At 41.1% G+C, this 22,018-nt stretch overlaps 1 protein-coding gene across 8 annotated transcripts in view; it reads left to right on the top strand.

Annotated features, from left to right (window-relative positions):
* KDM1B (lysine demethylase 1B) overlaps nt 1-22,018 on the top strand; it is a 55,152-nt gene that overhangs the window by 25,578 nt on the left and 7,556 nt on the right. For 7 of the 8 annotated variants that reach the window (XM_032648033.1, XM_032648038.1, XM_032648032.1 and 4 more), the window contains 10 exons: nt 1,325-1,501; nt 1,870-1,944; nt 5,110-5,247; nt 6,141-6,312; nt 9,076-9,203; nt 10,215-10,346; nt 10,745-10,819; nt 19,818-19,934; nt 20,666-20,791; nt 21,702-21,824. In XM_032648033.1, coding sequence (XP_032503924.1) covers nt 1,325-1,501; nt 1,870-1,944; nt 5,110-5,247; nt 6,141-6,312; nt 9,076-9,203; nt 10,215-10,346; nt 10,745-10,819; nt 19,818-19,934; nt 20,666-20,791; nt 21,702-21,824 — 1,263 coding nt within the window. The remainder of the gene's footprint in view (nt 1-1,324; nt 1,502-1,869; nt 1,945-5,109; nt 5,248-6,140; nt 6,313-9,075; nt 9,204-10,214; nt 10,347-10,744; nt 10,820-19,817; nt 19,935-20,665; nt 20,792-21,701; nt 21,825-22,018) is intronic. The other variant, XM_032648039.1, reaches the window with a different exon arrangement.

Here is a 22,018-nt window from a genome sequence, read left to right as displayed (position 1 = left end):
GAGCGCGGGATCTTTCATCGTGATTTTTTTTTTTAACGTCATGAATACAAACATGTGTTTTAATATTCTGCAGCAATCCAAGCCAATGTTGTACGTGTTATTTCTTTCACATTTTGAGTATATAGTCATCTTCCTGTGTTCAGGTTCTGTTGGAGCTGGGGCTTGGGAACAAGTAGAGGAAAGGCCAGGGTGGGCCCTCTCCCCCCTCCGCCACCGCCCGCATGGCCCAAGCCTGTTCTAACTTCGAGACACTGGGCAGAGGCCACATTACTCTTGAATCTTTGAAACAGACCAAGGCCTTGCCAAAGCTGCTGGGGTGAAAAGAGAAAGGCAGTGTCTTTTTTTTTTTTTTTTTTTACAAGTTCTTAAGTCCATTCCCCCCATGTCTTATCAGTGATGAGTGTCCAGCTTTTTCTGCTGCCAGTGCAAGCAGCATCCTGGGTTTCTGTAATGGCCTTTGTTGTGTGACTTATTGAATCAGGAACATATTTGTTGTATGGTCTGCCTCCACACTCCTGGGTCAGTCATTCGGGTCAGTCATTCTCTGCGAGGGGAAACTTAGGTGACAAAATGCAGATTGCTATGTGCTTCTTTTGTCCCTTTCTCCTTTTTTTCCTTCGCCAGGCAGACCTTCCTTTGGTCTTACTATATCTTAGTGATAAATGATGGATTCCAATTACCTGGAGAGGTTTGTTTTTAATTGTAGTAAAACACACACAACATAAAATTTACCATTTTTACCCTTTTAACCATTGTAAAATGGATAATTCAGTGGCATTAAATACGTATACAGTATTGTGTAACCATCACTTCTATGTAGTTCTAGAACTTTTTCATTACCCCAAGAGGAAACTCCACACCCATTAAGCAGAGACTCCCCATTCCTCCCTTCCCCCAGCTTCTGACAACTACTGTCTGTCTCTATAAGATTTGCCTGTTCTGGGTATTTCATATAAACGGAATCACACAATACGTGGCCTTCTGTAACTAGCTTCCTTGCTCAGCATAATGTTTTCAAGGTTCATTCCTGTTGTAGCATGCATCAGCACTTCGTTTCTTTTTATGACCAAATGATATTCCGTGTATGGATAGACCACCTTTCCTTTATCCTGTCATCCACTGATGGACACTTGGTTGTCCTGGCAATTTGAATAGTGCTGCTGTGAATTTTTTTTGAACCTATGTTTTTAGTTCTTTGCAGTAAATACATAGGAGTGGAATTGCCGGGTCATATGGTAATGCTACGTTTCACTTTCTGAGGAACCAGAAGTTGTTTTTGGTTGGTTGGTTGGTTTTAACAGTTTGGTTTTATTTCCAAACACAGGAAGCTCTTACTCCTCAGAAATGTATTCCTCACATCATCGTCCGGGGTCTCGTGCGCATCCGATGTGTTCAGGAAGTGGAGAGGATACTTTATTTTATGACGAGGAAAGGTCTCATCAACACAGGAGTTCTCACCGTCGGCACCGACCAGCATCTTCTTCCTAAAGATTACCACAACGTAGGTGACTGTAGCTCTAGCAATACTACCACCATCGGTCATGATAAATGCTAGTACATTAATGTTCATAATACAAGTAAAACTCCCGTAAGCACTATAAAAGTTATAAGGCAAGACTTTTGTAGAATATGCATTTCTCCAAGGGAAGGGAATATTAATCACTATTCCTCTAGGCGGTAGAAAGGAGGAAGGGCTGTCTCAGGACAAGTACTAATGTATTCTTTAGGGAAGTAACTTGTACAGACAGGACATCAAGGAAATACAGATGAACGAACGTTGCTTGGCAGCTAGTACATTCTATTACATTGTTTTCATTGCTCTAATTGGATTTTTGTTTCTTTTCTTTCTCTTTTTTTTTTTTGGTAAAGAAATCAGTCATCATTATTGGAGCTGGTCCAGCAGGATTAGCAGCTGCTAGGCAACTGCATAACTTTGGAATTAAGGTAAGATTTGGGGGACATGGAGGCGGAAACAGATGGTTAACTGCTCCTTTGGTCCAAATGTTCTAAGACTTGGAAACTAGTTCCTGATTTTAGCAAAGAATGCTAAATACATTATATCTTTATATCTTTACAATAGATCCTAGAAAAGATACAAAATTTGAAATTGGTTTAATTGAAGAAAAGTAGAGGAAATAGAAACTCCAGCAGCTTTGGAGAGGATTTTAGACTATGATGGGCAAGACGCAAGAGACTCTAAGATGATATTAAAGCAGAAATTCTTGGGACTTCCCTGGTGGTCCAGTGGTTAAGACTCCGCGCCCCTGCTGCAGGGGGCACGGGTTCCATCCCTGGTCAGGGAACTAAGATCCTGCATGCCATGTGGTGTGGCCAAAAAATAAAATAAAAAGTAAAATTTAAAAAGCAGGAATTCTTGACGTGTCATTATTGACACAGCAGTGAAGAAAAAGCCCTTGTTTCTGCAATAGTTTGAGACAACAAATAGCAGCTTGGAAATTCACCATTTCCTGCATAAAAGTTAATGAACTATCCAGTTACATTTTCTTATGCAAATCACACTTTGAACCTTACTCTGGAAAACAAAAATCTTTGCTTTTGGAAGCAGGATTGAATTAGTTAATCCAGGGTTAAGACAGAATTATGTGACTTTTAAAATACTGTATATTTTTGAGGTATCCTTCTTCCCCAAGGAGAAGGATATTATTTCTTTTTATCTAGTATGTTGCCTTATTCTAATTGTTCAAAATTAGCCAAAATAGAGACGATTACAAAAAAACAAAAATTGTACAATTCAGTATCTAATTTCCACTCAAATCTTCCAAATTTCTGGGACTTGCTATGTCTGACTCATTTCTCCTTTTTTAGAAACTTGTTTTGCAAGGACTTTGGTCTTCCATTAAACCAAACGTGAAAATCAATTTGGTAGAATTGAATTAATCTTTCGCTGTATTCTCTCTGGCTGAAAGAAACAACTTCTTTTTCACAACGTTTTTCTCTGCTGGAGGAGTTTCAGCGATGAGAAAGTTTTCAATGGCTCTGCCTAAGTGGTTTTCCTTTTGGTGGAATGCAAGACCTACGTCTTGGATTCTTATATATATTGCTGACAAAACAGAAGAATCTGAGTTGAATGTATAAGAAGTCTGTTTGCATTTCAAAATATTGTCTAAGTGGTATTAAGCTATGAGGTGTTTTAATTGGTCATTTATGTATCTCAGCATTAGATATTAGGGCCAAGGTTTCTTGTTCGTTTTTCACTTGGGAAACCCACAGATTATGTTACAAGGAAGGTTAGTCCTAGCCAAAGTCTAGGAGGGGTGCTGTCTTTAATGTTCAGCCTTCCTCTTATAGACTAAAATAAACTAGAAACGGACGGTTCTGAGTTCATCTGAAGTCAGAGAAAGAAGGTGGGGAGGGGAGAATCACAAGCTGTAGCCTTTCTAGTTGGAGAAAATGAGAAATATAGGTCCAAGGAAGAAGCATATTTAGGGGACCTCTGTTATTCTCCCCTTTCTCTAAGGAGACCCTGGGGAGGCCACCCCGCTCCCTCGTGGTTAGGAAGTAGATTCCTCCTAACCTAAGAGATGGTTAGCTCGGGGAACCTCCTGGAGCAATTTGCAGAAGTGCTTTTAGGGATCTAGAAATGAAAGGACTGATTTTGCCCTGAAGAGGATTCACATTTTCAGTTACTACAACCAAGAGCAGTGAAGCTCTTTGAGCCACAGGGCTGTCCACCTGAGAGCAGCTCCCACCACCACCAGCATCAGAAATTTGGAGGAGATAAAACGGTCTGGGTGTGGTGGGACCAACCTGCTTTGGCCAAGCCTGTGAGGCCATACTTAGATATAATGACATATGATTTTTTTTTTTTAATAATAGTCATAGGGAAGTTAAGGCCTGTTTACAATGCTAAAGGAATTTTGCTACGGACACAGATATTTCATAGGACAAAACCACCTCTTTAACTTAGTTTTTTTTTTTTTTGCGGTACACGGGCCTCTCACTGCTGTGGCCTCTCCCGTTGTGGAGCACAGGCTCCGGACGCGCAGGCCCAGCAGCCATGGCTCACGGGCCTAGCTGCTCCGTGGCATGTGGGATCCTCCCGGACCGGGGCACGAACCTGCATCCCCTGCATCGGCAGGCGGACTCTCAACCACTGCGCCACCAGGGAAGCCCCTAACTTAGTTTTTAAGAGTGCCTTTTAATTTATGGAATACTATTTAATAAAAGCTTTCAATATGCATTTCACATGCTAGTTCATCTAGTCTTATCATTTTGGGATTTGAGAGGAAACAGTTTGAGGGGCTTCTCCAGCAGACCACTCACTTACTCCTTGCTAGAGCCTGCGTTGTTTGTTTTTAACATCTACTTGGGCTCCTATTCATACTGCCCTCTTTTTTAACTTATTTTATTGAAGTAGTGTTGATTTACAGTGTGTTAATTTCTGCTGTACAGCAAAGTGATTCAGTTATACATATAGGTATGTATCCATTCTTTTCCATATTCTTTTCCATTATGGTTTGTCACAGGATATTGAATATAGTTCCCTGTGCTCTACAGTAGGACCTTGTTGTTTATCCATTCTATATATAATAGTTTGCATCTGCTAATCCCAAACTCCCAATTCATCCCTCCCCCTTGGCAACCACAAGTCTGTTCTCTGTGTCTGTGAGTCTGTTTCTGTTTTGTAAATAAGTTCATTTGTGTCATATTTTAGATTCCACATATAAGTGATATCATATGGTAGTTGTCTTTCTTTCTGACTTACTTCAGTTAGTATGATCATCTCTAGGTCCATCCATGTTGCTGCAAATGGCATTATTTCATTCTTTTTTATGGCTTAGTGTTCCATTGTATATATATACCACATCTTCTTTATCCATTCGTCGTTGGACATTTAGGTTGTTTTCATATCTTGGCTATTGTGAATAGTGCTGCTATGAATATAGAGGTGCATGTATCTTTTTGAATTATAGTTTTGTCTGGATGTATGCCCAGGAGTGGGATTCCTGGATCATATGCACACTGCCCTCTTTTTAAAGTTGTTTCTCTAATAATATAATAATACATTAACCGGATATGAAACTCATTTAACAATGTCACTGTACATTTATACTGCATCCTATTCAGCTTCCCTGATTGTCTTTTTAGGTGACTGTCCTGGAGGCCAAAGACAGAATTGGAGGCCGAGTGTGGGATGATAAGTCTTTCACAGGCGTCACAGTGGGACGAGGAGCCCAGATTGTCAACGGCTGTATTAACAACCCAGTAGCACTAATGTGTGAACAAGTGGGTTTCTTTAAGATTTGTATTGTAGATAAAGAAAAGAAAAAATGGTCTCAGTTTGCTTGTGTGCAGTATTAATGTGCTTCTAAATAATATGTAACAACCCCAAAATGATTTCTTGCCCCCTCATGCCCTCTGAAAAGGAAATAAGAACAAGTATAGTTCTTCCTTTCTGCGAAGGTGGAACTAGAGGACTTAAAATATGCCCCCCCCCCCCGCCCCAAGGTCTTTAATTGTATTTGTGCATTATTCGCAGGCCACTTGATTAGGGTTGCCAGGTTAAGCAAACAAAATTACAGAATGCCCACTTAAATTTCACTTTCAGATAAATAACAATAATTTTTTTAGTATAAGTATGTCCCAAATATTACGTGGGATATTTTGCATGCAATATTTAGGACATACTTATCTAAAAAAAAAATGTATTCATTGTTTATCTGAGAATCAAATCTTTCCTCAGGCAAACCTACCTAGTGTCTTTGAAGACCTATGGTAGGCCCAAGGATTTTTCTGAACTATTTATTGACAGTCAATTCAATTTCAACTTCTGTGAGTGTTCGTGTGTTTGTGTGCTCTTTCACATGAGATTCCATAGAGGAAATAGGATGTCAGAGCAGAGAGAGGCAGTGCACAGCTATAGCGTCTGAAACATTGATAAATATTGGCTGGAAAGCTGTGGAGGGCACGGCATAGAAGCTGTTGCTGGCACCCTTACATTCTCAGATTCCATGCTGGTTTTTCACTGCCTTACTTTGCTGCCGTTCCCCAATCAGCATTTATTTTTGAGAGGTCCTAGACCCTTTTCTCCATGAGAGCTCTGTCTGATTTCAGCTTAGAACCTGTACCTGTTTTTTCCAGGGAAAACTTTTCACCTTCTTATTCTTATTATTTTGAAGCTTGGCATCAGCATGCATAAATTTGGAGAAAGATGTGACTTAATTCAGGAAGGTGGAAGAATAACTGACCCCACTATTGACAAGCGCATGGATTTTCATTTTAATGCTCTCTTGGATGTGGTCTCTGAGTGGAGGAAGGATAAGACTCAGCTCCAAGATGTCCCTTTAGGAGGTATGGGGAGAATGGTGTTCTGATTGTTCCATCTGAGTCTCATTCTAACCTAAGCTTGATTAGCGGTAGCATCATTCATCCACAAGCCTGGATGGATGCAACAAGAATGGTCCTTAGGAGCGTTCCTTTTGAACTGACCGTTCCACAGAAGGGAGCAGAACTGCCTCAGGGACCTTTAGATGCGTGTGTGTGTGTGCACACACGCACACGTAATTCTTTACACAATAGCCAGTGTTTAAAACATTATTTAAATGTTGAATTTTCAATTTCCCAGAAGAGCTTACCTTTAAGGAAGCATGTGGTAAGCTCTATGTGAATAACAAGCCACCACATAATGACTCTTCTAGATAAGAGTTCCTGTGTGAAAGGATTCCTTTTCTTTTTTGGACAGTAGGTTAAGATTTTTTTCCAGTATATTTTGTTTAAGAATACAAGACTCTGTATTATGATTTAAGAACTTTAATTCAAAGTTTTTAGGCTTTGGTACTAAATGGACCATATTCACCCTTTAGAAAACCTGACTGTAACAGCTCATTTCCCTGCGGGTGCCCGCTGAGATCTTACTATATTGCTTCTTAAATTGATATTTATTTAACCTACAATTTCATGACCTGAATGTATTCACTTGTAATTCTTGGAAGCATGTCGGAGTTTCTTACAGTACGAGCATTTGAATTCAATTGGCAGGGTATTAATTTGCTTCAGCTCTGTGTTTCTGTGCAAGGGGTCTCAAGTCTCCATCCTGGAATACACTCTGTCTCTGTTTGGGGTACATTTCTCAAGAGCAGGGACTGTCTGTCTCCTCTTTTTATCCTCTCTCCCCGCCTGCCCCCCGCCACCAACCCCCCTCACCCCCCCCTCCCCGCCGCGACCTCAATTCTTCGCCTCTGAGACCAACCCACATTCTAATCGCCCTTAGTAAGTGTTGACTGACAAACCGTAACAGAACATTTTTAGAAACTTACTGGGGTTGACAGGGAACATTTAACCAAATGTGGTGTCCAGACCAAGTGGTGAGTTGTTGAATTTTCTGGAAATGAAGACAGCGACTAGGCGGACTTACATTATGTTGTCAGAATCTGATTAGGGTTTTTGCCCATGGGTGATAGTCGCTGGGTGGGGTTTTTCTTTACGATTCTTTCAGGGCCACCAAATACAAAAGTTAATAATATTGCTTTGTCTTGGCTTTACTTAAAACAAGTTATTAAGGGAGGATCAGCAACACTTACTGTGTAAGTAGTTGTTTCATCCCATTAGTATATTTTTGGAAAAGCTTTAATAATAGTGTGTGCATCTCTCCATGAGGTTACAATTAGAGCCTGCCTAGCCCTGTCTCAGCTGTCTGAGCTCTCACCTTATTAGCATTTAGCTGAAAAGACAGAAATATAAATACTAAGAAGCTAGAGTGAATTTCACAAAGCAAATATACTAAAGCTTTTAAATGTTATTTACGTAGAGATCACACTAAGGCTTCTCTCAGTCTGTTTATACTGTTCTAGCAGTCTTGGTTCTTCCCACACCTCTACAAAACCTAGAGGAAAATAGAACCTACCTAGCAGGAGGCAGGAATGGGATTGCTACAAAAAGGTATTAAAAGTGGAAAAAAGCCCAGTGGTCTAGGGGCAAAAGCCTAGCACAGAGGTGCCACAGACATCCTCATACTACAGTCTAACATAAGAATGGAACATTTTAATGAGAACCTTGAGTTGTCAAAAAAAGGAAAGTTAACTGATGCTCAGTTCTGTTTCTAGTCAAAAGCACGTGCACAGCACTTTATAGAAGCTTTGAGACTGAGTTGTATCTGTTGGGTGGTTGTCACCACTGGGAAGGTAGTAAAGAAGTAACCTGTGCTAAGATTCTTCTACTTTGTCAGGCACAAGCTTTCCCCCACCCCCCAAAAAAGGAATCTAAGCCAATCATTGGAACGATGTCAGGGGGCGGTGTATATGTAGTTGAAAGTTCCGGGTGAATGGGATAGATAAGTGCTGGGGGTTGATAACCAAGGAGCGATTCCTGAGGCTGGTAGTGACCAGGCGATGCCGGTCTGTAAAGGATGGATGGGACTGGGGTGGGGAGGGCATTCCAGGGAGGGGCGTGGTAGTAGCAGACTTTGCAGGGTTGGCATTTACCAGGAAAAGATTGAGCAGCAGTGCAGCAGAGCCTGTGAGTGGACAGGTGGTGTTCGCTGTCTTTGGAAAGGCTAAAAATGTGCTAACACTGTCAGGCTGTGGTTTTTGGAATTTATTACATAGGCAATGGAGAACCAGTAATTAAAGGTGTTGAGCCAGAGGGTTGGCATGATGAAAGTCCATGATGGAATATTTGGAATGTTTGGGAGAGAAGATAGCCAGTAGTCAGTCTATGATAGGTCTCTTAGTTGAGGTGAGCTGTTACAAGAACTTGACTTTAAGGTGATGGCAATAGGACCAGAAAGGGAGTGGGAATCCTCTCTCTGTCTTTATATGTGCAAGGGTTACTATTCCTTTATCTTGAGCAAAAGAAGAAATAGTTTCTCAACTAAGCAGAAATGAAACATGGTTGAAGACATAGAACGTGCATAGTTTTGTTCCCTATTAAGATAAGCTTTTACTTCCTGAGAGAAACCAACCTTATCAAGACAGATGCTCTTTCTCCCTGAGTTTACCTGGGAAAGGTCTTCAAAAGTTTGGGGCCTTGCAGGTTGAAGGAGGTGGAACGCAAAAGATAAGGAATTGGAGAATAATGTTAAAGTTTTTTTTCTGCTTTGCTCCATTCCCATTGCAGAAAAGATAGAGGAGATCTACAAAGCCTTTATTAACGAGTCTGGAATCCAGTTCAGTGAGCTGGAGGAGGAAGTCCTTCAGTTCCATCTCAGTAACCTGGAATATGCCTGTGGCAGCAACCTCCATCAGGTGGGCTTTGAAGACGCTTGTTTCTGTGTATGTGTGTGTTTTATATATTGAGATATTTAGCCTGGGATGGTCTGGATAAACGGGGAACAATGGGTCTGCTGCTTAAAAGATCAAACACCAGGACTTTAGAGTATATGAAACCCACAGTGGTTTTGAAAAAAAAATTTTTTAAAGCAAGAGAAACCTGTCTTCAAATCATACCTGTGAAGACACCCAGTCCGTAAACCTGAATACAGGAGGGCTGCTGGGCTGAGTCAGGGAGGCGGCAAGAGCCAGTGTCCTTGCCTTCCCCTTGCCCTCCTTGGGGGCCCTCGAGCCATTTCTGTGCAACTGTGGGCTGAAAACACTGCTCCTAAGAAACCAGAATAGAGCATCTTTGCAATTAGGATCTGTTCATCTTGCTAAAATAAATTTAAACTTGCCTAATTCATGTCACCAACTGTGATCGCGATACTTGGATATGCTGTACATTGAATAGCGGTTCTGTGGATGACCCCTCACTTAATAATCCTCTTTGGTGGGGCGGGCAGGGACAACAATTCATGTTTCCATTTGATGATTCTTTGCAATCGGAATCACACTTTTCCAAAATCATGCTGCATTTCAGTGTCTGTGGAATTTCCATGTTGAAGGCATCTAGGTGGCATGTTTATATATGGAGTTGATTGAATGCAATTCTCCTCTCATGGAATTCTCCTTATCCAGGGTTGTTGATGTATAATACACCTTTCATTTTTATCAGGGAGTGGTACCCATGCCCAAATCTTGTCTACCTTTTGTTCTAAAATAAGCTTTCCTGTGCTTTATTGAGAGATCTCCTTTCCCTGGCAGCAGTATCCACCTGGGTTTATCTATTCACACCCCCCCCCCCCCCCGACCTTTCTGTTTTGCCCTCTGCCCTCTGGCCTGAGGTGGCCTTTCCCACCCTGGGGCTCCTGTTTTTGTCCCTCAGGTGCAGGCTCCAGGGTTTACACCACCTCTTGTTTCCCAACCTCTCCTGATGTTTCCCAGGTGTCTGCTCGCTCCTGGGACCACAATGAATTCTTTGCCCAGTTTGCCGGTGACCACACCCTCCTCACTCCCGGATACTCTGTCATCTTGGAAAAACTGGCAGAGGGACTGGACATTCGGCTCAGATCTCCAGTGAGTATCCACAGTGGTGGGAGGCTCTGGTTTGGTGGTGTTTGGAGAATGTGAAGTTCGGGGCATGTGGATTACACAGGAGACAGGTGCCTGCTTTGATGTTCAGCCAGTGTCTGCAAATACTTTTGATATTATGATCAGTCACATTACCCTTGTTGATGAGGTAGCTGCTGCTGTTTGGAAACAATAGTGGCTGAGATGCATTTTCATTAATAATCAAGGGGCTGAGTGAGAGTTCCCTGAAGTTGCAATACCTGTTGTTTAGTTCTTTGAATGCCAGGAAGTGATTCCCCATAGCCTTGGAAATGTAAACTCCCATAATAAGAGAATTGGAAAGGATCCTGGATCATATGGTTCCATCCCTCATTATGTTTTTCATAACTGCTTTTCTTGAGCAGGTAAAGAGTATTGATTATTCTGGAGATGAAGTGCAAGTTACCACTACAGATGGGACAGAGTGTACAGCACAAAAGGTAAGTGCTGTGATTCCACTAGGTGCTACCAGGGGCCTGGGAGTAAGGGAGACCAGTGTTTTCTACCAAGCAGTTTGCCTTTGGCAATCTGCCCAGAGCCTTGTTCGATTTCTGGAGAGCTCTGTATCTCTACTTGTTGTGTATGGATATGCAAATCAGATTTAATTATTCAAACACTATATAGATTCATGGCAGATGGAATTCTGAATAGTGTTTCTCAGAGTGGGTTCTATGGTACATTAGTTCTGAGAGTTGACAAGAGAAGAAAACTTGGCCAAATTAGTTTGTAAAGTATTATATGCTACAGTCTAAGTTTAGGGTTAAATAAGAGCACATTAAAGGCTCTGAGAAGTCCTGCATTTTAAAAACCTGTTTTAGTTTGTGTAATTCAGTGGTTTCCAAGTTGGTGGTGTTTTTTGTTTTTGTACCATGGAAACTTTTTTTTAAATCAGATCAAGAACACTCTGCATTTTTATCTTGAAAGTGGCAGAAGTACTTTTATATCATTTGAATTTTTTGTAAACAGCTTTAGTAGGCGGACAGTGAAAGGTGCTGTAATGTAATATATGAAATCACACTGAGATTTCTGTAGTGTTGGGAAATAAAGTGTTGGGGGTGGAGGGGGATTAATAAAACCCATAGATTTATTTAAATTTAGTTATGTCTGAAGTGATTACCAAAAAGTGTAATTGATGAACCATCATAAGTTCCTAAACTAGCTGTGTTTTATGCTTTTCAGCTAGCTAAAAAAACATTTCACAGTCCTTGATATTCATACAGAAATGAAGGACTGCATGTCAAATGGGAAAGACGGGGTAGAGTGTATGAGCCCAGGGGGATGGTTCCTCATATTATTCCTGCCATTTACTAGCTGGATAGTGAGTATTGGTCATATAGACTTTGGAGTAGCAGTAGTTCTCAATCCTGGCTGCACCTTACAGTCACCTGGGAGGTGCTTAAAAAGAAAGCTTGCCAAGCCCCACCCTGCAGAGATTCTTGCTGAATTGTCTGGTCGTGTTTTTAAAGCTTCCCAAGTGATTCCAACATGCGACCAGAGTTAAGAACCACTGGGAAACAGTGTTCTTATCTGTGAGTCCCCAGGTGAGAATCAGGCTAATATCTAACATTCTTCCTGGTGGTAAAAAAATTTTTTTAATATCACCTTATAAAATTGGAAGTCGGCTGATGGCTCAACCTCTGGCATTTTGTGACTTTGCATCCAGGACAACATGCTAGGTGTGCTTACCCTGCTGGGTCACCCTCTGCCTGACCCTGACCAGGCATATTTGCTTGCTTTCTTTGTATTCTGGCTCTTTAGAATAATTAGAACATAGTTTCAGGCTGTGATTCAAAGCCTGCTCTGAAATGAGAAAGGCAAATATGTTTATTTTTAGTAGTCAGCACAAATCACAGAGTTTCAATTGAAAGCTTCCCCAGCTTATAAGTGAAAGATCTCCAACCCAACAGCATACACCGATAAACACTTAACAAACTGTAATTCAGTCTAGGCTGCTTCCACTGAGACCTAGCATTAGTTCCTTACCAGGGTATGTTTATATCTTTTGCCTATTTGTTTACCTGAGTTTGTGTGTTTCTGAAAGCTTTTTTGTTTTTTGTCATTAAGAAAACATCTAGATCTTATTTACTTATAGTCTTATATACCCAAGAGGGCAATTGTTCCTTTTTTTCTTTTTGTTGCATGGTGGCTATTATCTATAACCACATTGAGGAGAGAGAACATGTTTTATATTTTATAAAATTTTCACGTGGCAGAAAATAGTGACAAAATCACAGGAAGAGCTCTGAACTTCCTGTGATCCTGGAGTTGGGGTTTCAATAGACTACATCTTTGATGAGGGTAGCAGTCGATATGGTCCTTGGTGTTCAGCTCCTTTCTTATCCAACTGTGTTATCCTGTACTACAGATGATGGAAAGTACACACACACACATTTCCCAGTCTCCCTTGCAGCCGAGGGTCTAAATATGAATTGGGTCCAGCCAGTCAGATGTACTCGCATGAGACTTGGGAGGTGTGGTATGGCTTTTGCTTCACTTCTGCTGCCTTTGCTGCCAGGCAAAATGTTCTAGGTGTTGGGTTCTTCCACAGCTGGAACATTAGAGGTCCCAGGATCCACTCATTTACTACCTGGGAGTCAAGAGCCAGGGCATGAGGTATCCCTTTTGCTGGTGCAGGTTGTTCGATAAGTGACATGTTTCTGGAGCTGGTAGCCGTAGTAATGGCTCCTGATTGTGACAGTGGTAACACGGTTCTGGAGCCAGAAATTTCTTTTTCTTTTTTTTTTTTTCTTATTAGTTATCTATTTTATACACATCAGTGTATACATGTCAATCCCAATCTCCCAATTCATCCCACCCCCACCCCCACCCCCACCCCCGCTTTCCCCCCTTGGTGTCCATACATTTGTTCTCTACATCTGTGTCTCTATTTCTGCCCTGCAAACCGGTTCATCTGTACCATTTTTCTAGATTCCACATATATGCGTTAATATACGATATTTGTTTTTCTCTTTCTGACTTACTTCACTCTGTAGAACATTCTCTAAGTCCATCCACGTCTCCACAAATGATCCAATTTCATTTCTTTTTATGGCTGAGTAATATTCCATTGTATATATGGGCCACATCTTTATCCATTCATCTGTCGATGGGCATTTAGGTTGCTTCCATGAACTGGCTATTGTAAATAGAGCTGCAACGAACATTGTGGTACATGACTCTTTTTGAATTATGGTTTTCTCAGGGTATATGCCCAGTAGTGGGATTGCTGGGTCATATGGTAATTCTACTTTTAGTTTTTTAAGGAACCTCCATACTGTTCTCCATAGTGGCTGTATCAATTTACATTCCCACCAATGGTGCAAGAGGGTCCCCTTTTCTCCACACCCTCTCCAGCATTTGTTGTTTGTAGATTTTCTGATGATGCCCATACTAACTGGTGTGAGGTGATACCTCATTGTAGTTTTGATTTGCATTTCTCTAATAATTAATGATGATGAGCAGCTTTTCATGTGCTTCTTGGCCATCTGTATGTCTTCTTTGGAGAAATGTCTATTTAGGTCTTCTGCCCATTTTCTGATTGGGCTATCTGTTTTTTTAACATTGAGCTGTATGAGCTGTTTATATATTTTGGAGATTAATCCTTTGTCCGTTAATTCATTTGCAAATATTTTCTCCCATTTTGAGGGTTGTCTTTTCTTCTTGTTTATAGTTTCCTTTGCTGTGCAAAAGCTTTTAAGTTTCATTAGGTCCCATATGTTTATTTTTGTTTTTATTTCCATTACTCCAGGAGGTGGATCAAAAAAGATCTTGCTGTGATTTATGTCAAAGAGTGTTCTTCCTATGTTTTCCTCTGAGAGTTTTATAGTGTCTGGTCTTACATTTAGGTCTTTAATCCATTTTGAGTTTATTTTTGTGTATCGTGTTAGGGAGTGTTCTAATTTCATTCTTTTACATGTAGCTGTCCAGTTTTCCCAGCACCACTTATTGAAGAGACTGTCTTTTCTCCACTGTATATCCTTGCCTACTTTGTCATAGATTAGTTGACCATAGGTGCGTGGGTTTATCTCTGGGCTTTCTATCCTGTTCCATTCCATTCTATATTTCTGTTTTTGTGCCAGTACCATATGGTCTTGATTACTGTAGCTTTATAGTATAGTGTGAAGTCAAGGAGTCTGATTCCTCCAGCTGTGTTTTTTTCCCTCAAGACTGCTTTGGCTATTTGGAGTCTTTTGTGTCTCCTACAAATTTTAAGATTTTTTGTTTTAGCTCTGTAATAAATGCCACTGGTAATTTGATAGGGATTGCGTTGACGCTGTAGATTACTTTTGGTAGTATAGTCATTTTCACAATATTGATTCTTCCAATCCAAGAACATGGTATATCTCTCCATCTGTTTGTGTCATCTTTGATTTCTTTCATCAGTGGTATAGTTTTCTGAGTATAGGTCTTTTACCACCTTATGTAGGTTTATTCCTAGGTATTTTATTCTTGTTGTTGCAATGGTAAATGGGAGTATTTCCTTAATTTCTCTTTCAGATTTTTCATCATTAGTGTATAGAAATGCAAGAGATTTCTGTGCATTAATTTTGTATCCTGCTACTCTACCAAATTCATTGATTAGCTCTAGTAGTTTTCTGGGAGCATCTTTAGGATTCTCTATGTATAGGATTATGTCATCTGCAAACAGTGACAGGTTTACTTCTTCTTGTCCAATTTGTATTCCTTTTACTTCTTTTTTTTTCTTTGATTGCCATGGCTAGCACTTCCAAAACTATGTTGAATAATAGTGATGAGAGTGGACATCCTTGTCTTGTTCCTGATCTTAGAGGAAATGCTTTCAGTTTTTCACCATTGAGAATGATGTTTGCTGTGGGTTTGTTATATATGGCCTTTATTATGTTGAGGTAGGTTCCCTCTATGCCCACTTTCTGGAGAGTTTTTATCATAAATGGATGTTGAATTTTGTCAGAAGCTTTTTCTGCATCTATGGAGATGATCATATGGTTTTTATTCTTCAGTTTGTTAATATGGTGTATCACATTGATTGATTTGCGTATACTGAAGAATCCTTGCATCCTTGGGATAAATCCCACTTGATCATGGTGTATGATCCTTTTAATGTGTTGTTGGATTCTGTTTGCTAGTATTTTGTTGAGGATTTTTGCGTCTATATTCATCAGTGATATTGGTCTGTAATTTTCTTTTTTTGTAGTATCTTTGTCTGGTTTTGGTATCAGGGTGATGGTGGCCTCATAGAATGAGTTTGGAAGTGTTCCTTCCTCTGCAATCTTTTGGAAAGAGTTTGAGAAGGATGGGTGTTAGCACTTCTCAAAATGTTTGATAGAATTCACCTTTGAAGCCATCTGGCCCCGGACTTTTGTTTGTTTGAAGGTTTTTAATCATAGTTTCAGTTTCAGTGCTTGTGATTCGTCTGTTCATATTTTCTGTTTCTTTCTGGTGCAGTCTTGGAAGGTTATACCTTCCTAAGAATTTGTCCATTTCTTCCGGGTTACCCATTTTATTGGCATAGAGTTGCTTGTAGTAGTCTCTTATGATGCTTTGTATTTCTGTGGTGTCTGTTGTAATGTCTCCTTTTCCATTTCTAATTTTATTGATTTGAGTCCTCTTCCTCTTTTTCTTGATGAGTCTGGCTAAAGGTTTATCAATTCTGCTTATCTTCTCAAAGAACTAGCTTTTAGTTTTATTGATCTTTGCTATTGTTTTCTTCGTTTCTATTTCATTTATCTCTATCTGATCTTTATGATTTCTTTCCTTCTACTAACTTTGGGTTTTGTTTGTTCTCCTTTAGCTCCTTTAGGTGTAAGGTTAGGTTGTTTATTTGAGATGTTTCTTGTTTCTTGAGGTAGGATTGTATTGCTATAAACTTCCCTCTTAGAACTGCTTTTGCTGCATCCCATAGGTTTTGGATCATCGTGTTTTCGTTGTCATTTTTCTCTAGGTATTTTTTGATTTCCTCTTTGATTTCTTCAGTGATCTCTTGGTTATTTAGTAACATATTGTTTAACCTCCATGTGTTGTGTTTTTTACATTTTTCTCCCTGTAATTGACTTCTAATCTCATGGCGTTGTGGTTAGAAAAGTTGCTTGATATGATTTCAATTTTCTTAAATTTACCGAGGCTTGATTTGTGACCCAGGATATGATCTATCCTGGAGAATGTTCCATGTGCATTTGAGAAGAAAGTGTAATCTGCTGTTTTGAGGTGGAATGTCCTATAAATATCAATTAAATCTATCTGGTCTATTGTGTCATTTAAAACTTGTGTTTCCTTGGCTTCCCTGGTGGCGCAGTGGTTGAGAGTCTGCCTGCCAACGCAGGGGACATGGGTTCGTGCCCCGGTCTGGGAAGATCCCACATGCCGTGGAGCGGCTGGGTCCGTGAGCCATGGCCGCTGAGCCTGCACGTCCGGAGCCTGTGGGAGAGGCCACACCAGTGAGAGGCCTGCGTATCACAAAAATAAATAAATAAATAAAATAAAATAAAACTTGTGTTTCCTTATTAATTTTCTGTCCTGATGACCTGTCCATTGGTGTAAGTGAGGTGTTAAAGTCCCCCACTGTTATTGTGTTACTGTCGATTTCCTCTTTTATAGCTGTCAGCAGTTGCCTTATGTATTGAGATGCTCCTATGGTGGGTGCATAAATATTTACAGGTGTTATATCTTCTTCTTGGATAGTTCCCTTGATCATTATGTAGTGTCCTTCTTTGTCTCTTGTAATAGCCTTTATTTTAAAGTCTATTTTGTCTGATATGAGAATTGCTACTCCAGCTTTCTTTTGATTTCCATTTGCATGGAATTCTTTTTCCATCCTCTCACTTTCAGTCTGTATGTGTCCCTAGGTCTGAAGTGGTTCTCTTGTAGACAGCATATATATAGGTCTTGTTTTTGTATCCATGCAGCAAGCCTGTGTCTTTTGGTTGGAGCATTTAATCCACTCACATTTAAGGTAATTATCGATATGTATGTTCCTATTACCGTTTTCTTAATTGTTTTGGGTTTGTTTTTGTAGGTCCTTTCCTTCTCTTGTGTTTCCCACTTAGAGAAGTTCCTTTAGCATTTGTTGTAGGGCTGGTTTGGTGGTGCTGAATTCTCTTAGCTTTTGCTTGTCTGTAAAGCTTTTGATTTCTCCGTCAAATCTGAATGAGATCCTTGCCAGGTGGAGTAATCTTGGTTGTAGGTTCTTCCTTTTCATCACTTTAAATATATCATGGCACTCCCTTCTGGCTTGTAGTTTCTGCTGAGAAATCAGCTGTTAACCTTATGGGAGTTCCCTTGTATGTTGTCATTTTTCCCTTGTTGCTTTCAGTAATTTTTCTGTGTCTTTAATTTTTGTCAGTTTGATTACTATGTGTCTCGGCATGTTTCTCCTTGGGTTTATCCTGCCTGGGACTCTCTGTGCTTCCTGGACTTGGGTGGCTATTTCCTTTCCCATGTTAGGGAAATTTTTGACTATAATCTCTGCAAATATTTTCTTGGGTCCTTTCTCTCTCTCTTCTCCTTCTGGCACCCCTATAATGTGAATGTTGTTGCATTTAACGTTGTCCCAGAGGTCTGTTAGGCTGTCTTCATTTCTTTTCATTCTCTTTCTATATTCTGTTCCATGGCTGTTTATTCCACCATTCTGTCTTCCAGGACACTTCTCTGTTCTTCTGCCTCAGTTATGCTGCTATTGATTCCTTCTAGTGTATTTTTCATTTCAATTATTGTATTGGTCATCTCTGTTTGTTCTTTAATTCTTCTAGGTCTTTGTTAAACATTTCTTGCATCTTCTCGATCTTTGCCTCCATTCTTTTTCTGAGGTCCTGGATCATCTTCACTATCATTATTCTGAATTCTTTTTCTGGAAGGTTGCCTATCTCCACTTCACTTAGTTGTTTTTCTGGGGTTTTATCTTTTTCCTTCATCTGGTACATAGCCCTCTGCCTTTTCATCTTGTCTATCTGTCTGCGAATGTGTTTTTTGTTCCACAGTCTGTAGAATTATAGTTCTTGCTTCTGCTGTCCGCCCTATGGTGGATGAGGCTATCTAAGAGGCTTGTGCAAGCTTCCTGATGGGAGGGACTGGTGATGGGTAGAGCTGGGTGTTGCTCTGGTGAGCAGAGCTCAGTAAAACTTTAATCCTCTTGTCTGCTGATGGGTGGGGCTGGGTTCCCTCCCTGTTGGTTGTTTGGCTTGAGGCAACCCAGCACTGGAGCCTACCCGGCTCTTTGGTGGGGCTAATGGTGGACTCTGGGAGGACTCAAACGCCAAGGAGTACTTCCCAGAACTTCCACTGCCAGTGTCCTTGTCCTCACGGTGAGCCACAGCCACCCCCCGCCTCTGCAGGAGACCCTCCAACACTAGCAGGTAGGTCTGATTCAGTCTCCTATGGGGTCACTGCTCCTTTCCCTGGGTCCCGATGCGCACACTACTTTGTGTGCCCCCCAAGAGTGGAGTCTCTGTTTCCCCCAGTCCTGTTGGAGTCCTGCAGTCAAATCCCGCTAGCCCTCAAAGTCTGATTCTCTAGAAATTCCTCCTCGCATCGCTGGACCCCCAGGTTGGGAAGCCTGACGTGGGGCTCAGAACCTTCACTCCAGTGGGTGGACTTCTGTGGTATAAGTGCTCTCCAGTCTGTGAGTCACCCACCCAGCAGTTATGGGATTTGATGTTATTGTGATTGCGCCCCTCCTACCGTCTCACTGCAGCTTCTCCTCTGTCTTTGGATGTGGGGTGTCCTTTTTGGTGAGTTCCAGTGTCTTCCTGTCGATGATTGTTCAGCAGATAGATCACCAGAAATTTCTTGATTGTATGGAGAGACAGCAGCTCTCTTTGATGGTCTGGTTTTGTGAGTTGTTCTTGGAGGCTCTAAATGATTCTGTAAACTAGTTGAAAACCTGCAATAAATTGTTTCCTCCTTTAAAAAAAAAAAAGGTATGTGGCTTTACATGATTATAATAATCCCTAATGTTTGTGATGTGCTTTACCATTTATGAAGCATACTGATGTATATTGTAAGAGTTTTAGTTTTAAGCATGTCCCCAATCCTTTAAGGTTAATAGGGCAGGTATTAATTACCTTGGCCACGCATTAGAAAGTGTCAGGAATGATACACAAAATCTGGTTCTCCTGACTCTGTATTTAGGGCTATTTCCTCTTACAGCATTGCTTTTCAGGATTGAGATCTGCTGACTCTTCTTACCCAGGGTTATTAATGCATCAAAACCTTAATGCAGATTCCTCCATATGAATGTTGCTTCTGCTCAGCCAGTCCGCTCTTGTGCAGTGAACAGCCTGCACAACTGTACATGGCCGTTATTCTTCTTACCAGTGTAACAACATAGGATGTTGATAATCTCATGACTGGCAATAAAAGGCAGGGGGGGCAGTTCTTGAGGCATGAAGATTTTCCTGGAAATGAACCCACTGAGTATTAGATTCAGTTGCTGTTTGTATGTTAACTGTTCATTATTTCCCTCAGGTGTTAGTCACTGTGCCCCTGGCCTTACTGCAGAAAGGTTCCCTTCAGTTTAATCCACCGTTGTCAGACAAGAAGATGAAGGCTATCAACAGCTTAGGTGCAGGCATCATTGAAAAGGTAACTGAATCACTTAAGCCTCAGAACTAGAGAGATGAGTATCAGATGACAGGGGTTCCTTAACGTCTGATATTGGGAAGCAGCAGGTAATTTTTGAATCCAAATCAAATTCGAAGATTTCCTTTTCCTTTGAGTAATTGTTCATGAAGAATATGAAAGGATATTAACAAAACAAAAAGAGGAGAGCTGGCTAAGGTCTGCAGGTTTTGATTTTAGGAGAATGACTCTTGCTATTCAGAATTTGAACTGGGTGTATAAATAAGCAATTCTTTTTTTTTTTTTCTGCTTTCCATGTCTACCCTGCACTAATTAGCCCCAGTGACGAGAGTGTTTTATACTTCCTTTGCCTTGAAAAGCTCCTTTAGCAGAATCTCTCAGCGCTACAGTAGATACCGGCAGACCTATGATTAGTAAGAATTTATCTCATGGACGTAAGGTTCAAGAGCAGGTCTCAGGGATGCTCTGCATCTTCAGATTAGCCTAGAGGTTGTCAGTGGTTCCCACCATTATCTGTGGGAGTACAGGACTGAATGGCATAAAAAGCCAGATGGTCACAAAGAGAACAAAGGAGGTAGGAGAATGGAAAGGGAATATTTAGAAATGTTTGAGTTTTTTGAACATCTTTTTTTTTTTTAATTGAAGTATGTAAGAGCTATAGGTGGCTTCTTAGAGATTGCTGTACTTTTGATTTCAAGAAGCTGTTAACCACCTTTCTCTTGCTCGCTTTCCAGATTGCCTTGCAATTTCCCTATAGATTTTGGGACAGTAAAGTTCAAGGGGCTGACTTTTTTGGTCACGTTCCTCCTAGTGCCAGCAAGCGAGGGCTTTTTGCCGTGTTCTATGACATGGATCCCCAGGTAAAATCATTGGTGGAATGTGGTATGAATTCCCTTATTACAGTTTAGAATTTGGTTTGGTAACTACTCATGTGTCCAGCCCAGGAACTAATGGACATTGTGGACACTCCAGATGTCTGTTTATATTCTGGAGGGACACTTGGATGGGACATTTTCCTGTAGGAAAAGTGCCCCAATATCTGCCATGTTTTCTTAAAGTACTAATATTGCTCCCTGGGAAATGAATTTGTTGCCGTGGAAATGTGTTATTTCAGGCTGATGGAAGGATTCCTTTTAGGGAGAATTGGTGTCAGCACAGTAACGAGTGGTACTTGAAATGTACTCCCCAAGAGTCTGCCAGGGAGCCCTGGTTAGGGGTGGGATATGCCTGGCGCAGGTGAGGGCAGGTCTGGGAGTCGGTAGATGTGATTGGTGGGGCAAAGAAGACGAGGAGAGGACATACCTGGGGCTTCGCAAGTGACAGTTGTGGTGATGTCCTGCCAAAGAATCACAGTTGTTTTTCCTTCTGCCTCTTTGTTCCAAGACACTTTATCTTCAAAGGTTCCACGTGGGAGCCAAGGGCAAAATGTCCTTACTGTTTGAGAAGGTTTTCTCCCATTATTTGACCAGCAGACTTCCTTTCTCAATGGCTTTCTACTTATTCTAAAACAAGTTCTTAGAAGGGAAAAGCCAAGAGAACCCAGAATTCGATATTCACATGACTTCTGGAGTTTTTCCAGCAGGGAACAATAAAATGCGTAAATGAATAATAAGTCTGTGTGGCCTGGGTGATGGAAAGGAGGCTACAGGACAGTAGGAAATGATGACATTTGATGTGAGAATGAGGTCCTTCTCTGTTTGGAACTGTGCGTCTAGAGACTTCGGTGCCCGAAGTCCAAAGTGTAAAGTGCTTTTCCCGTCACGTGTCCAGAAGCAGCACAGCGTGTTGATGTCGGTGATCGCGGGGGAGGCGGTGGCGGCCGTCAAGAGCCTGGAGGACAAGCAGGTGCTGCAGCAGTGCATGGCCACCCTGCGCGAGCTCTTCAAGGAGCAGGTCAGACACCCCTCTTTGAAAAGAGAAAGACTAGCCGCATAGCACAGGGAGATCAGCTTGGTGCTTTGTGACCACCTAGAGGGGTGGGATGGGGAGGTGGAGGGAGGGAGACGCAAGAGGGAGGGGATATGGGGATATACGTAAGGCGTACAGCTGATTCACTTTGTTATACAGCAGAAACTAATGCAACATTG

Source organism: Phocoena sinus, chromosome 11 (genome assembly GCF_008692025.1).
Source record: "Phocoena sinus isolate mPhoSin1 chromosome 11, mPhoSin1.pri, whole genome shotgun sequence".
In the NCBI taxonomy this organism is placed as follows: domain Eukaryota; kingdom Metazoa; phylum Chordata; class Mammalia; order Artiodactyla; family Phocoenidae; genus Phocoena; species Phocoena sinus.
This window is presented reverse-complemented; position numbering and strand designations above follow the sequence as displayed.